The sequence below is a fragment of the Geotrypetes seraphini genome, chromosome 11 (assembly GCF_902459505.1).
Source record: "Geotrypetes seraphini chromosome 11, aGeoSer1.1, whole genome shotgun sequence".
NCBI lineage: Eukaryota > Metazoa > Chordata > Amphibia > Gymnophiona > Dermophiidae > Geotrypetes > Geotrypetes seraphini.
In genome coordinates, this window is record NC_047094.1 from 132759674 (window position 1) to 132777003 (window position 17330).

At 45.6% G+C, this 17330-nt stretch overlaps 1 protein-coding gene across 6 annotated transcripts in view; it reads right to left on the bottom strand.

Moving 5' to 3' along the window:
• EPB41L1 (erythrocyte membrane protein band 4.1 like 1) overlaps positions 1-17330 on the bottom strand; it is a 190735-nt gene that overhangs the window by 65127 nt on the left and 108278 nt on the right. For all 6 annotated transcript variants that reach the window (XM_033963136.1, XM_033963139.1, XM_033963137.1 and 3 more), the window contains exons 2-4: positions 14641-14813; positions 9030-9194; positions 576-680 (exon numbers count right to left, since the gene is read on the bottom strand). In XM_033963136.1, the coding sequence (XP_033819027.1) occupies positions 576-680; positions 9030-9194; positions 14641-14799 (429 nt within the window). In that variant the 5' untranslated portion in view covers positions 14800-14813. The remainder of the gene's footprint in view (positions 1-575; positions 681-9029; positions 9195-14640; positions 14814-17330) is intronic.

A 17330-nucleotide genomic window follows, 5' to 3' on the forward strand; every position in this document is an offset into this window, starting at 1 on the left:
GAGGCAACTTCTTATGTTCTTATGTATGAACTTGTCACTTTCTTTTCTTTGAGAAACACGGTATCGCCTCAACCTGTCCTTTATAGCATCACTAGCCAGCTATGAAGTCAAGAGAAACATTCTCGGTGATCGAGGATGCACTCCACTATCTGAAGCATCTTTTTATTTTTAATCCAGCAGTTTCCTCCTTTTCTTATGGATTTCTAGGTCAAATGGAAGCTGGGCTGGGCCTTGACACCGTGAAACATAATTTCCCCTAATTTATGTCCCCTTTTAATGACAGTCCTCTGCCTGGGCTAATATATTAAGATACCTACTGGACTCCTGCAATCCTGAACCTTATAGCCAGCCACTAGATGGCGCCATTGCTCGATGACTTGAAAACCTTCCCATCAAGGGGCTGTGTGCATTGCTTTCATAACATCTCCAGCACCAAATCAATCTGAGCTGGGAATCTCCTCTCACTTTGTCACTCTCTGGTACTTTTGAGAAGACTGTTTATTCGACTTCTCTGTTAAAAGTTACAGGCATCAGACTACATAGAAGTAGGGTTACCAGATTTTACTCCAACTTACCTTCTGACTGTCAGAGTCACAGAAGGTTAATCCAAAATAGTCCTTCTCCAGCAGATTCAGGTGCTCACAGATTGTGTCAAACAGTACTTGGCCCTTAGCATGTTTCTGATGGGAAAAGGGGAAAACATTAAAAAAAAAAAAACAAACAAACAAGAAAACGAAATCCTGCATGGAAAAATCTCATTCCCTAGCAAGCAGAGAATTCCCAAATTCCTGAAATACAGCATCTACACCTCAGTTACATAAATCAAATCTGATATAACTCTTGCCACAATGCAGGCAGAGTCCTAAGAAGGCAGAGAAGACTCTGGAAAATATATTGGTTACATGCAGCTTTTGCTGTACCCTTCCAATGACCTACATCAGCTTTGATAAACTGATCCGCTCCTGTTTTTCAAACAGCCCCTCTCTCTCCTCCAGTCTCTTCTGTACAGCTCTTATACATACATAAGCAACAATTTATAAATGTCATGGAACGGGATTTCAGAAAAGCTCTCGAATCTGCATATTTCTCTGCATTTTAGCAGCTGTTAGATTCAGAAACAGCTCTGCTGAGGCACAGGGGGGGGGCGTTTGCGGGAGGAGCGAGGATAGTGTTCCAGTCCATTCACAGGATCCTCCGCTGGCATCCGTTCTCAGGCTTTTTCTCGCGACACTGCTGAAAACGCCGATGTGCACTTCACAGTCAAGTCCCACTCACCGTTGCCTGATGTCAGTCAGTGCTAAAGATTTCTCTGCTCGTGCCCTTCTCTATCCCCCACACATCATTTTGACCCTGATATGCAAATAGAAGGCTGCCCACACTCATATGCATGTCTATTAAAAAAAAATGCTTGGATTGTGCTTTCCCCTCCTTCATGCCCACAACTCCCCTTTTCCATCATGACTTTAATGCTGGAGAAAGGCGACTAATGCAGTGCTGGGTTAATTCCTGCTCATCTGCATTCAATCTATTTACATACAGTAGCACAAGGCACAGTGCAATGGTGATAGTGAAAAGACAGTGATTGTATTATTTTATGAACGGTAGCATACTCCAGTGGCTCCCAAACCTGGTCCTGGAGGCATCCCAGCCAGCCAAGTTTACAGGATATTTGGAATTCATTGCCGGAGAATGTGGTGAAATCAGTTAGCTTAGCAGAGTTTAAAAAAGGTTTGGATAATATCCTAAAAGAGAATTCTATAAGCAGTAATTGAGATGGATTTGGGGAAACCACTGCTTATTCCTAGGATAAGCAGCATAAAATCTGTTTTACTACTTGGGATTTTACTACTTGGGACCTGTCCCAGTATGGCATGTCTTATGTTCTTATGTGAGCCAAGTATAGGACAATCAAGCCACTGTGACATCACTGCTGAGGCTGGCTCTTAGCCATTGGTGGAATGAGGCATTGTGACATCACAATACCAGCTCTGGAATGTTGCTACTCTTTGGGTTTCTGCCAAGTACTTGGGACCTGGGTTGGCCACTGTCCCAGTATGGCAATTATGTTCTTAATGAATATTCATGAAAGCGATTTGCATGCAGTGGAGGCACTGCATCATATCTCTTTCATGAATATTCATTGTGAACATCCTGAAAACCAGACTGGTTGGGGTGCCTCCAGGACCAGGTTTGGGAACCACTGGCATACTATATAGTGGCTTCAACAAATATCCTGCAAAATTCCTTTCGCCTGGATTTGACCTAGGAATAAGATGGGGGAAAAAACTACTGGAGGGCTGGTTGCAAGGATGGTGGGGACTGTTAATTAGAACATAAGAACATAAGAAATGCCTTCACCGGATCAGACCTTAGGTCCATCTAGTCCGGTGACCTGCACACGCGGAGGCCAAGCCAGGTTTTCCCTGATGAAGACCTTGTTCACCCGTATCCCTCAATGTGATTTGCAAGAAGGTGTGCATCGAATTTGCCCTTGAATCCCAGAATGGTGGTCTCCATCACCACCTCCTCCGGGAGAGCATTCCAAGCATCCACTAATCTAATCTAAACCTTAAGTTTATATACCGCATCATCTCCATGAAGTGGAGCTCGGCACGGTTTACAAGAACTTAAATATAAGAAGAGAAAGGAAAAGGTTTACATGACCTTATATACAGAAGGGAAGAGTAAGGGGGAAGATAGAATTACATGTTAAGAAGAGCCAAGTTTTCAGTTGCTTGCGGAGAGAGCCCAGGTTCCGCAGCGGGATAGTAAGGTCGTTCCAGAGACCTGTGATTTTGAAGAGAAGCGATTTTCCCAGTTTACCTGCATAGAGAATACCGCGTAGAGAGGGGAAGGATAGTTTATATCTTTGGGCGGGTCTGGTGGAGTCAGGATTCGAGGAGTTAAAGGATAGTGGGATTAGGGGAGGAAGAATGCCGTGAATGATCTTAAAAGCCAGGCAGGAGCATTTGAAATGGATTCTGGAAATCACTGGGAGCCAATGAAGATTGGACAGGAGTGGGGAGACATGGTCAGATTTGCGTTTTGCAAAGATCAACTTGGCTGCAGTATTCTGGATAAGCTGGAGTCTTTGAAGACTTTTTTTTTGTTAGGCATAAGTAAATGGCATTGTAGTAGTCAAGTTTGGAGAGGATGATGGATTGGACGAGGATGGCGAAGTGTTTTTGGCGAAAGTAGGGTCTTACTTTCCTCAGCATGTGGAGGCTGAAAAAGCATGATTTTGCCAAGGAGTTGAGGTGGTCATTGAGGGAGAGAGAAGAATCAATAATGATGCCAAGGACCTTGCTTGAGAACTCAAGATATAGAGCAGCGCCTGTGGGTAGTGCGAAGAGGGTGAGCAGGTATTCTAACTTTGGGTCGAGCCAGAGTAATTTTGTTTTTGATTCATTCAGTTTCACTCGCTGTGTGAAACAGAACTTCCTGACATCTGTCCTGGGCCTGTTGCCCCTCAGTTTCATTTCATGACCTCTTGTCCGTGTCACATTCGACAATGTGAATAACGAAGTTTCTTGCTCTATTTTGTCGAATCCTTTTAGTATTTTAAAAGTCTCTATCATATCCCCTCGCAGTCTTCTCCTCCTCAGGGTGAACAAGCCCAGTTTCCTGAGGCGTTCTTCATAGCTCAAATTCTCCATACCCTTTACTAGCTTCGTGGCTCGCCTCTGCACCCTCTCCAGCAGGGTTATATCCTTCCTTAGGTAGGGAGACCAGTGTTGGATACAGTATTCCAAGTGTGGTCTGACCATTGCTCTGTAAAGCGGCATTATAACATCCGCCGATCTACTCATGATTCCCTTCTTTATCATGCCCAACATCCTGTTTGCTTTCTTTGCGCATTGAGCCGACGGCTTCAGGGTCCTGTCTATCAGTACTCCCAGGTCCCTTTCTTGTTCGCTCTTGCCCAATGTTGCACCTAACATTTTATATTCATGTTCCTTGTTTTTCCTGCCCAGGTGCATCACTTTGCATTTTTCTATAATAAACTTCATCTGCCACTTTTCCACCCATTTTTCTAGCTGGTTCAAATCTTTCTGGAGTTCTTCGCTGTCCTTTTGTGACCCAACTGCCCAACATAGTTTGTGTCATCTGCAAACTTGATTATATTACTTGTTGTTTCCTCTTCCAGGTCATTTATGAAGATATTGAATAAGCTGGGCCCAAGAACCGAGCCCTGGGGCACACCGCTTGTCACCTTCTCCCAGTCCGAGAACTTCCCATTTATGCTCACCCTCTGCAATCTGTTCTCCAGCCATTTGCCTATCCATCTCAGTATGTCCCCTTCTATTCCATGGCTTTGTAGTTTCCTCAGAAGCCTTGCGTGTGGAACCTTGTCAAACGCTTTCTGGAAGTCCAAGTATATTATATCCACCGGGTCTCCTCTATTGATTTGTTTGTTCACCTTCTCAAAAAATTGAAGTAAATTCGTCAAACATGACTTCCCTTTCCTGAAGCCGTGTTGACTGGCTCTCATCAGGTCGTGATTTTCCATGTGTTGCACTATGCTATCCTTGATTAGTGCTTCAACCATCTTCCCAGGAACCGACGTAAGACTCACAGGTCTATAGTTGCCCGGTTCTCCTCTCGACCCTTTTTTGAAGATTGGGATGACATTCGCTATCTTCCAGTCGTCCGGTATTTGCCCGGTTCTAATTGACATGTTAGCTAGGGTTTGTAATAGTTCTCCAATTTCAACCCTAAGCTCCTTTAACACTCTCGGGTGAATTCCATCTGGTCCAGGGGATTTGTCACTTTTTAGTTTGTCAATCTGATAGTATATCTTGTCCAAATCCACATTCACTGTAGTGAGGCTTTCCTCTATTTCTCCCTTGAATACTCTCCCTGTTTCAGGCATTGTTGTAGTGTCCTCATTGGTAATGAAGATCTGGCTATACTAGTCAAAATTGTAACTAGGGATGTGCCGTGATTTCCAAAGGACTTGGAAAACCCAGGGAAATTTGTTGCATTGTTTTCTGTCCCCTCCAATCCGAAATGACACTTGAACATTAAGTGTTTCTCAAAACCAGCTGTTGTTAAGCTTTCTCACTGTGAAGGTCAAATCCTTTAAAATGTTACATTCATCTTTACCCTGTCAAGCTGCCTTAATTTGGAATACTCTACCATCTCCAGCTCAGCAACAAAAGCCAATTTCTTATTCAGGAAAGTCTTATTTTAAAAATATACTGTGTCAAAAAGACGGGGGAATGTTTGTTAAAATCCTAAATTAACATATATTGGGAATGATACAAACTGCAATTCCTAGACCAGGGGTGTCAAAGTCCCTCCTTGAGGGCCGCAATCCGGTCGGGTTTTCAGGATTTCCCCAATGAATGAGATCTATTAGCATACAATGAAAGCAGTGCATGCAAATAGATCTCGTGCATATTCATTGGGGAAATCCTGAAAACCCGACCGGATTGCGGCCCTCGAGGAGGGACTTTGACACCCCTGTCCTAGACTCTGTTCTGGTTATTCTTATTTGTTATCTGCATTGAACTTTAAAGATAATTTGCAGGATATAAGATGAAATACAATGTAAATCAAAATGTTTTGTTATGTTATTTTAGGTCGTGCCAAAATGATTTAGACAATTCTATAACTGGGCACTAGAAGCTGACAAAATTGTGGTTTCTGTTTCGACCTCGGCATCGAAATTGATCCAAAATCTGGGTTCATGTTTCAACCATAAACACCTCAACCATAAACGCCTGTGCATTTTCAGCAGAAACCGAAACTGTGGCTCCGTTCCCCCGCGGACGCAAGCCTCCTCCCCTAAGCCAGCCTGTCCCCCCCCCCCCCAACAGAAAACCCATTCACTGCCTGGGCCACCTGCTAACTTCACCTTCTCTCCACCCTTCCTCCGTAGACCCTCTTTGGCCCTGCCTTTAAAAGCCCTGGTGGCCTTCTCGAGGCAGGAGCATCCCTAATTGTACCTGCCCCCACAAGACTGCTGTAGGAAATCATAGCCATTTCCAATTCCAAAATGGTGGCGATGAGACTGCCGCAGGAAATCGCAGTTGTTATTTTCACCATGCTGCCAGAGGGGGCTGGAACAGATATAGGGTTACCATATTTTAGACCAGAAAATGCCTGACACATGACCCCGACCCGTTCTGCCTTCAGACCCATCCCTACAAAGTCTCCTCTCTTCCCCAATGAGCTCTGGCTGTATCTGGAGGGCCTAGAGCAGTGGTCTCAAACTCGCAGCCCGGGGGCCACATGCGGCCCACCAGGTACTATTTTGAGGCCCTTGTTCATGTCTCATTAGCTATAAATTACAATATTATTATCAAGACTTGGAAAGATTTATAAACTATAAAGAGTTTTACCTCATGCAAAATTGTCATTTCTTTACTAAGACATTAACTATTTTTTCTGAGGCCCTCCAAGTACCTTCAAATCCAAAAATGTGGCCCTGCAAAGGGTTTGAGTTTGAGACCACTGGCCTAGAGCATGCTCAGAGTCCCTCCAGATGCAATCGGGGCTTTCTAAAACCCAGACAAGCTGCCAGGTTTTGGAAAGCCCATACGGTGAGCCTGGACAATCCTCTAAAAATAGGGCATGTCTGGTAACCCTAAACAGAAAGGCCACACAAAGGCTACTAGACCACAAGGAGATTTAAAAGGTAGGCCTGGGGAGGGTGTATGGGTGGGGGAGTGGGGGGGGGTTGAGAGAGCAGAGTTAGTAGCCAGTCTGAGGAGGGAACAGGTTTTCTCTCGAAGGGAAGGCTGACTCAGGGGAACAGGCTTACAGTGGTTGCAGGAATTGGGTCCACAGTTTCAGTTTTAGTTCCAATCAAAATAAAGTAGCAGATTTTGGCCACAGACTCGGTTTCGGCCTCTACATTAATGTCATTATAGAACTGAAGTGATCAGCAGTTTTGCACTTAAGTATGTTTATGGACGTAGGTGGCAGAAATAGAAGTAAGGCCCATATTCTCTAAACAGCGCCTTAAGTTAAGCCCAAACCCCTTTGAAAATGGTACGTAAAAGAAATTTCAAGGCCCCTACAAGCGCCTAAAAAAAAAAAAACTGCACCAGAATCACGCCTCCAGAGGCCCCTACCGGTTCTTCATTCCACTGCAGGCGTGGCTGATGGCAGAAGTGGCGTGAGGTGCTGGCAGGTACTTCTGGAGGCACGTAGGTATTTAAACGTCTCTCTTATATCTCCCCTCTCCCACCTTTCCTCCAAAGTATACAGATTGAGATCTTTAAGTCTGTCCCCATACGCCTTATGATGAAGACCACGCACCATTTTAGTAGCCTTCCTCTGGACCGACTCCATCCTTTTTATATCTTTTGAAAGATGCGGCCTCCAGAATTATACACAATATTCTAAATGAGGTGTCACCACAGTTTTATACAGGGGCATCAATGCCTTCTTTTTCCTACTGGCCACACCTCTCCCTATGCAACCCAGCATCCTTCTAGCTTTCGCCGTCACCTTTTCAACCTGTTTTGCCACCTTAAGATCATCACATGCAATCCCACCCAAGTCCCGCTCTTCTGTTCCTAAAGGGAAAGCTCTCAGCCTAAGTAAAGCGCCCTCAGGCAAATTTGCAGATATTCTCACTAGTTCTTTTACATATAAACACTCCAGCATAACTTAAATTTGGTTCATAGTCATTCACGCACGAGACACCAGCGCACCGACAATCGAGCACCAACAATTTGGCGCAAGACGCCGGCGCGCCGTGGGAAAACTTACTTTTAAAGAGCTCCGACGGGGCGTGTGAGTGGGGAACCCCCCCCCACCACCACTTTACTTCATACTGTTTGTGCTGCCGTTGGAGGGGGAGTTTGGGGGGTTGGAACCCTCCATTATAGAGAAAACTGAACTTTTTCTGAATTTTTTAGGGAAAAGTTCAGTTTTCTCTATGATGTGGGGGGTTGCACCCCCCACGCCCACCCCCCAACGGCAGCACGAACAGTAGGAAATAAAGTGGGGTAGTTCCCCACTCACACACCCCCATCAGAGCTCTTTAAAAGTAAGTTTTCCCGTGGCGCGCTGGTGTCTCGTGCGCTTTTGTCCCGTCACCCTAAATTTACATTATTGTCTCACTTATTAAGGCTGGCATAGTTCAAACCTTGCCACAGATGCAGTGGTGTAGTGAGGGTCAGAGATGCCCCTCTCCCACCCTCTTCTCCACCCTTCCCCCCCACCTCCACACGCTCCTTTCCCCATCCCCTCCTGCCACGTGCATGCCGCTTCCCTTCCCCCCGTACCTCTGTAATGTTCCTGGAGCAAGCAGCAACCCCCCAAGCTGCCGTCGCACCAGCATCAGCTCTGCCTCTCATGTCACTTCCTAGGCACGGGTCCAGGAAGTGACATCAGAGGAAGAGCCAACGCTGGCGCCACAGCAGGTTGGGGGTTGCTGCTCACGCTAGAAACATTACAGAGGTATGGGGGAAAGGGAAAATCCGTGCACATGCAGCAGTGTGGCGGAGGGGGGGGCAGGGAAGGAGCGGGGGGCAGAGAGGAGGAAGGAGGCCTGCGTGCCCTCACCAAGACAACGCCTAGTGCAGACCGCTACCCCCCCATACTACACCAATACATAGATGAAAATATTCAGAATGACCGGGGAAGAGGGTACACTGACAAACGAGCACACGACAATCGAGCCCCACAATTGCGTCCAGTCAAAGGCGCGTACCGACAAGTGCGCGCAGGATAATGGCGCCCCATCAATCACACTAGTGTTAGGGTAAGGTTTAGGGTTCCCATAATCATGATACATCCCTTACCCTAACACCAGATACCAAGTGAATATTTTAAGTGTAGTGGGGTGGGGTTCCCCCACCCCAAAAAAAGGACAAAATAGTATTTGCTGTATGGAGCGCGATTGACGGGGCGCCATTGTCCTACATGCACTTGTTGGGATGCAATTGACGAGGCGCAATTGTCGTGCACGTATTTGACAGGTCACCAGGGGAGAGATGCTGGTGCACAGCTGAGGAATGGAGAGGGCAAGAGAGAAAGAGGGCGATCAAATGTGAAATATTAATTCCAACCTCAATTTCACACTCATAGTCTGAAGCATCGAGGAGGGTCACTCTGCAGATAGCGTTCTTGGCCTTCTTTGAGCTTTTCTGGGGAGATCGCTGAGTCCTGCTGGGGGTCGTCCTCTCAGACATACCATCCGTGTCCCCGTAGTCTCTGTCCTCTGTTTCCATCCCCTGAAAACAGAAGGAACACGTCTAACCTCATCTGGTGAGCAATGTTTTCACAGCAATTCAGGGATATTTAGTTATTTATTTTTAAAATGTATACACCGTTTAATATCTAAGCAGTTTCCAACAGCAAACACATATCAAATTTGCCATAAAACCTATTAAACATAGAAACATAGAAGATGACAGCAGAAAAGGGCTATAGCCCATCAAGTCTGCCCACCCTGAGGTGGGCAAAGCGAAAGGCAAGGTGGAGGAGTCTGTCCAGCCAAAGAACTCTGTACTCACAACATCCCCACAAGGATCGTTATAACAACGCCCTCCTCCTGGGTCACTGGCGTAAAAGCCACAAAAGATCCACTGATCAGAGATAGCCTGCATGCTCCGTCCCCTCCATCTCTTCCTTGGTCTCCAAAGCAGCTCTCCCCCCCCCCCCCCCCCCCCCCACTTCCAGTAGATCAGTGGATCTTTTTTCCTTAATCGCAACTAATCTCATAGCTCTCCCTGATCTCAGCATTCTACCAGGTCTATAGATCTCCCACAGGGCGCCAAACCACGCAGGTGCCGATCTGTATGAAACCTGATGGATCAGGGTCATAACTTTGTACTGTACTCTGTGTTTAATTGGCAACCGGTGGAGTTGTTTCAGGACTGGCGAGATGTGAGCCATTCTAGGTATATCAGTAATTAATCATGCCGCTGAGTTAATTAACAGATTCTACAGTGAGAGCTAAAAAAAAAATTCTGCCTCAAGTTTTCTTTAATTCTGCAATATATTTGCATATTCATTGTATAGGCCAAAAAATAAAATAATAATCTGTGACTTTTGCAAGAAATGGAAGGTGATCAAGAGCACAGGGACAGAAAGCGTGAAGGGGGAATGGCATGAGAATAGGGTCTTGGAGGTGAGGGAAAGGAGCAGATTTCAAGGATAAGGGAGAGGAGGGAGGAAGAATTAGTGATGGGGAATGAAAAGAAGAGACAGAAGGTTAGAAAAAAGGGAACTGGAAGTGGGGGGGGGGGAGGAGAGCGGCTTTGGAGACCAAGGAAGAGATGGAGGGTCTGGGAAAGAGGGATAAGGACAGCAATGAGGAGGAGAGGGTAGGAGGATTTGGGATGGGAAGTATATAAGTATGCTTAGAGTGTATGAATGGACATTAGTTGCTCTGCTCAGTCCAGATTAGAGAATGGCACAGGGACCTCTCTGTCTCCAAGTGCTCTGTCCCTGTCCCATTCCTGCAAGCTCTTTCCTCATCTGCACTGCTAAATAGCTGTTCCTCCCTCTCTCCCCCATCCTCATTAAAAATAATATAGCCCAAAGAAAAAGAGATGCTTGAATGAAAGATAGAATTCATCTCCCTGGAAGAAAAGCTTCTTTGTGAAAGGCACTCAACCTGGGGTCATTCTTGGTTCCCTCATTATTGTGTGATTAAGGTACAGTCCTGAATCTAGTCCCAGTACAACGTTCCTTTATAAAAAGTGCTCCATTAGCCTTTACACTGTACTATCAACATTATTTTCTTTATTAGAAGATGTATGATCTAGAGAGCAATCAACTAGAAATTAAAAGTGTCCCTGAAACTCAAGGTCAAACTCAAGGTCATGGGAAGAGCAATATTCCAAGCCATTTTACTGAAGAAGCAATTTTACTCAAGTATCTTTAAAAGATATCACCAAAACAGGAAAGCCAGGGCATCCCGACAGCGAGATTGCAGGAAAAACCATAGTAGACCAAGGGGCTCATTTTCAAAAAACATACACATCCAAAATACGGCATAAGACGGCATTTGGATGTCTTACTAGTCAAAACATCTAAGTAGGCATTTTCGAAACTGACTTTCTAGACCACAGGTAGGCAATTCTGGTCCTCGAGAGCCACAGGCAGGTCAGGTTTTCAGGATATTCACAATAAATATACATTAAGGAGGGCCTTGAATCGACTAGACAAAAACTTCTACAGGAACCATACTTTGGAATCCCTATGGCTAGAAATTCCATAGAAAAAGGGGAAAAGGACAGTGATAGGAATATACTATCATCCACCTGAACAGCATAAACAGATAGATGCTGAAATATTATCAGAAATTAGGGAAGCTAAGAAACTGGGTAACGTTCAACTACCCTGATTTTGACTGGGTTAATTTAACATCAGGCACGCAAGGGAGGAAATGTTTCTACACGGAATCAAGGCCTGCTCTATGGAGCAGCTGGTTCAGGAGCCAACAAGCCTGGGACCAATTCTAAACATAGTCGTTAGTGGAGCGCATGGTCCAATACAGGAGGTAATAGTGCTAGGGTCATTTGATAAGCGATCATTACATGATCAGATCTGATATAATATCTGGGCTTTGTATGCACAGGAAATCCTACATTAACATTTAACTTTCAAAAAGGAGACCATGATTAAATGAGGAGAGTGGTAAAAAAAAAAACCACAACTTCAAGGAGCAGCTGTAAAGGTCAAAAATGTCTGGTCAGCTCCACTACCAGCCATCTTTTCTGTGCTGATTTGCACCTCTGCTTCAGCTGTTCATCCTGGCTGATGGCCATTTTAAGAAACAGGACACGGCTCCAGCGGCAGGCTCCACTCTACTGGCCTCACAGCACGCTGTCGCATCCCTGAGCCAACGCAGACTTTGCACACCTGGTTGCACAAGTCCCAAAATCTTGGTTCAAAAGGCAGACTTTGTGCCCGATTCGTACACTGTTTTCCCCAGTTCTGCGTCTATGAGACCGCAGCCTACGAATCAAGCGTTTTTTTTTGCTTTTCCTCTTAGCCTGAGTGATTGGAGCCCTCGCTGTCCCTCAAGTGGTCTTTCCCGAGACTTTCTACCCTGCTCCTGGATATCCTTCACCCCATCTCTTCTCAGCCTGTCAGTTTTAAAGGCAAGCAGAAAGACTACCTTTGCCACTTCTCACTTAATTGAATGATTTTTATTTTTCTATGCACATGTACTGTGGAAAACTCAGCAGAATTATAACTTGGAACTAAATGAATTGAACGGCTGAGAACAGCTTAAACAGTGAAAAGGGAAATATTCTCAGGGCTCCAGGATAGCAAACGACAATACGATGCTGATTTCTGAACTAGAGTAATTTTCCCCCGTCCCCACAGGAACTCATTTTCCCATCCCATGAGTTCTTTTCTCGTCCCTGCCCCATCCTTGCAAGCTCCGTCCTCATCTGCACAAGCCTCAAACACTTTAAAATCATAAGTAGCAACATTCTAGAGCTCAGATTGTGATGTCATAATGCCTCATTCCACCAATGCCTAAGCTCCGTCCTCATCTGCACAAGCCTCAAACACTTTAAAATCATAAGTAGCAACATTCTAGAGCTCAGATTGTGATGTCATAATGCCTCATTCCACCAATGCCTAAGCTCCGTTCTCATCTGCACAAGCCTCAAACACTTTAAAACCGTAAGTGTTTGAGGCTTTTGCGGTTGGGGCAGAGCTTACAGGAATGGGGCAGGGACAGCGACAAAACTCATGGGGGCAGGACGAGGACAAATTTGTCCCCGTGTCATTCTCTAGTTACCATAAGGAGTTGTGAGGTGTTACAATGCCTTGGGCTCTATACTGAAATACACAGAGCTCTGTGGTGGTGTTACAGAGTTATTAATACCGGCATGATTAAGCCATAATCCATCATCCTACTTATATGTATACACACATGTAATATTAGGTTTATTATTGCAGCTAAATAAGCTGTACACTATGGGACTCATAATTAAAAAAAAAAAACATACAGAAAGTGGCCTAAGTCGGTACTTGAACAATCAAAAAGACAGATCATCCAAGTACCGATAATCAAAGCTGGTTTTAGACGTATCTAAAACCAGCTTAGGCCTTTACCCTGCCTCTGTACGCCTAGAGCGAAAAGGGGCGTTTTTGGAGGAGGGGATAGGGCGGGAGGTGAGCCGACCTAGACTTAGTCGTCTGGCAGCCATAACCAAAAAAGGTTTGACAGGTTGCCAGACGGAACTTGTATGTTTTGACTTAGACCAAGTCAAAACAGGTATAAGTTCTGAACAGGGACCTCTGAGCTGATCGCGGCTGTCGTGATCAGCTCAGCAGCCCAGGCAACCTGTCACCCCTCCCCCCCCACACACATACACCAGGAATAATCGCGGCAGGAGAGATGCCCAATTTCTCCTGCCAGACACAAAGTACCCCCCCCCCCGAATCACGGCGATGACCAGCAGGAGGGATCCCAAGCCCCCCTGCTGGAAGGCAAGCACCCCCCGAACCCCCTGACCACACACCCAGACCCCCCTAGAAGCATTTGGGAAGGGGAGAAAGAAGTAACAGACTCTAATGTCAGGATAAACAAACCACAAGGGTGGGGAAAAAGAACGAAAAGCATAAAACAAAAGAGAAAAAAATGAGAGCGAGAAAGAATTAAAAAAAAAAAAAAGATCAAATGAACCCAAAAAAGCCCTGTAGACATTTTTTTTTTTCATTTTAAAAAGAAAATTGGTAATCAATGAAAATAATTCAATACAACCGCCTTGATCACATTAATTACTATAAAACCAGCGCCAGAGAATTTTTGCAGAACTGTAACCTGTTAAAAACAAACGATCTACTTCTGGCTGCAAAATCTTTTTTAGCTGCCACTGAAAATCTGCTTAACTAACCTTCCCTTTTGCCGAACCACGATAGCGGTTATTAACGCAGGGAGCCGCGCTGAATGCTCCCGACACTCACAGAGTTCAGCGCGGCTCCCTGCGCTAATCACCGCCATTGCGGATTAGTAAAAAGGGGGGGTGGGTAAGTTTAGCTTAATTTCTTGATGTGCCTCCATTCAGAATAATATCAGAGCAGTTTTATAACACCCCCCCAAAAAAAACACTCAAAAAAGTTATAGATCGGTGTCTTTCAAACTTTTTTCTTAGCTCCGGCACAGTAAACGGAGCAAATGTTTTTTTATATCAAATTAACCTCCCCCCCCCCACCTTTTTTTATTTTTACAAAAGCGTGGAAGAGGTTTTAATGCCGGCCGGCGCGCTGAATGATCTGCACCGCTCCGATGGTCACAGAGCATTCAACGCTTCTGGAGGGCCTCTGTGCAAGATGGTCACACGCATTCAACGTCCACGTATGCGCAGAGACCCTCCAGATGCAGCCCCGAGCTCGGGGAATGAGACACGAGGTGCGTGTGGGGGCAGGGGGCAGAACAGGGCGGAGCCAGGTGTCCTATTTTTTTTTAGAGAGAGGAAATATAGTAACCCTGAGTCTTACGTGAGCGTCAGGGCCTGAGTGAACTTCAAGCACATGTAAGCACTGAAAGACATCCCGAAAACCCAAGTGACTCCTGAACCCCCCTGTAATAAGAAATGAGAATTCTCTTTAATAGCGCTGTCATTTCTACGGTGCATCCGAAAACGCCAGCCCTGCGTTAACTGCAGTCGTGCCACAGTCTCCCAGCCTCGCCCAGCTGCTACTGACCTGTTCTAATTTTCCAGCGTCTGCGTTGGCTTCCAGACTGTTTGCAGACGGCACAGGGGTTGTCGGTGTCACCGGTGCCGCTGTTGCGGCTAACTGCTGCGGCGGCGGTTCCTCCTGGGCATTCCTTAGCTCAGAATCGGCGCCCGTCTCTGTCGTCATGGTTACAGATTAGGCTGCGTTATCAGGACATCAGCGAAGAGGAGCAGGGTGAGAGGAAGGGGAGAAAGAAAATGAAAACAAAATGTCAGTCGCCTCCAAAACTTTTTCCTATGAGCATTGGGGGGGGGGGGGATTCCAACAGGCACAGCTTTTCATGCATGCAATTTATACAGTAATGTTGGGCTTTTCAGGCCGGGAGATAATCATTTGCACAGACTAACGAAGCAAATGTCAGTGTGACCTCCAAGGGCGAGATGCATGAAGACGTCCGACTTAAAGTCTCTCTTCGTCTTCTGGGGCCACTCTCCGACGTCCCTCCCACCGTTTTGTTTTTGTTTTTTTTTAATTTTTTATTTATTTTTCATAATACAACAAGTGTATCATATAAAGCTAAACAATCTCATAAAATACACACTTGATATTCCTTCATGCATCACTGTAAATACAACATATCATTCTATAGTCATGTACTATAATATTTGAAAAAGTATGTAATACATAATATGTTATGTTATGTTATGTTATTTATTTCTTATATACCGCTAAATCCGTTAAGTTCTAAGCGGTTTACAGAGAAATATACATATGTATAACATTATTACTAAAATTGTAAACCCACCCATCCCCCTTCCCTCCCCTTAAAAAATTGCATACAAATACAACAAAATATATTGATAAATTCATATATATTATGAGATGAATAAAATAATACCCACTCACATCCCCTCTTAACAAATAACTTATTATGGAAAACGATATCATTCGTTAATGGTCCCCAGATCTTCTGAAACTTATCAAAATAACCTCTCTGTGTTGCTAATGTACGCCCCATTTTATATATAAGGCATACGGAATTCCACCAGAAGTTATAATTTAACCTATCATAATTTTTACAATTATATGTTATTTGTTGAACTGCTTCTCCAGTCAATATAAATAAAAGTTTGTTATTATTTGAAGAAATTTGACTCTTTGCTCTCATTGCCGTGCCGAATAAAATAGTATCATAAGTCAAGGCTACTGGATTATCCAACATCCTATTTATTTGAGGCCAAATTGATTTGCAAAATAATAATATGAATGGACCATAAAATAAAAGATGATCTAATGTCCCCGCCTCAAGATGACAGTGCCAGCATCTATTAGACTTAGAGCTTTCTAGTTTTTGTAAACGAGTGCTGTTAATATCAGGCATATCACATGCAGCAGATTCACGAGACGTGCTAGAATTTGTTGTCATGGCTTTCCCACTCAAAGGCAAGCAGGCTACAAGTACTAGAACACATTGCAAAGGTGGTCAGAAACCCGACGTGGTGGTGAAAATGCCGAGTCTAGGTGACGCCAGAAAGACTGCTTAAGGCTGACAAGAGGCCGCAAAGCCCTGTAATTGCCCACAGACCTTCCAGGCCAGACGAGTGAGAGGACACTTCGATAGAGGGTACCCATTTTTAGGTGCCAACAGTGGCGTAGGAAGGGGGGCGATCCGCCCTGGGCGCCCATACTCCTCTCCAACCCCCCCCCCCCTGCATGTGGCCCTTCCCTCGTACCTCTTTAACGTTCGCTGGGCAAGCAGCAACCCCGACCTGCAGCTCGCGCCAGCGTCAGTTCTTCCTCTGACATCACTTCCTGGCCCCGGGCCTAGCAAGTGACATCAGAAAAAGAGCCGACGCTGGCGCGAGCGGCAGGTCGAGGGTACTGCTGGTGCCAGAAACATCAAAGAGATAGGAGGGAAGGGGCGCAGGGCAGGAGGGGGTGGGCGAAGGGCGCCCCTGACCCGGCTGCCTCTCACCCTCGTTACACCACTGGAGCCTGTTTTCCTTTACAGAATACTAAGTAGCAGAGTGCAATCACTTATACCAGGCTTGTGTAAATGCTCACACCTAGATTATTTTAAAAAATGTGTTTAAAGTATAGTATTCTAGAATAAACTCCTATTAATGCTCCCCCAGACTCCGCCCACCTTCAAAGCATGCACCATCGCATCTAAGCACCAACGTATAGAATAATGCATGCACAACAATGACATTTCCAGGCATATGTGCCAGCTAGAGAATGATACAGGGACAAATTTGTCCCCAACCCCAACCCCCCCCCTGTCCTGCAGAGGCTTAGTAAAGGGGGGATGGTCCATCCCGAGTGCAGGCATCCGTCCCCACCCCCCACCTCCACAAGTGCGCACTTTCCCTTCCCCCGTATCTCTGTAATGCTCCTGGCACAAGCAGCAACCCCCAACCTGCTGTCAAACTATCATCAGCTCTTCCTCTGATGTCACTTCCTGGACCTGCACCTAGGAAGTGACGTCAGAGGAAGAGCTGGCGCGACAGCAACTTAGGGTTTGCTGCTCGCACCAGGAACGCTACAGAGGTATGGGGGAAGAGAAGCGGCGCATGCATAGCAGGAGGGGGGCAAAGAAAAAGACGGGGGGTACTACCTCGCTATACCACTGCTGTCCCGTCCCCGCGAGTTCTGTCCCTGTCACTGCCCCATTCCTGCAAGCTCTGTCCTTGTCTGCTCAAATTCTGAAACTCAGT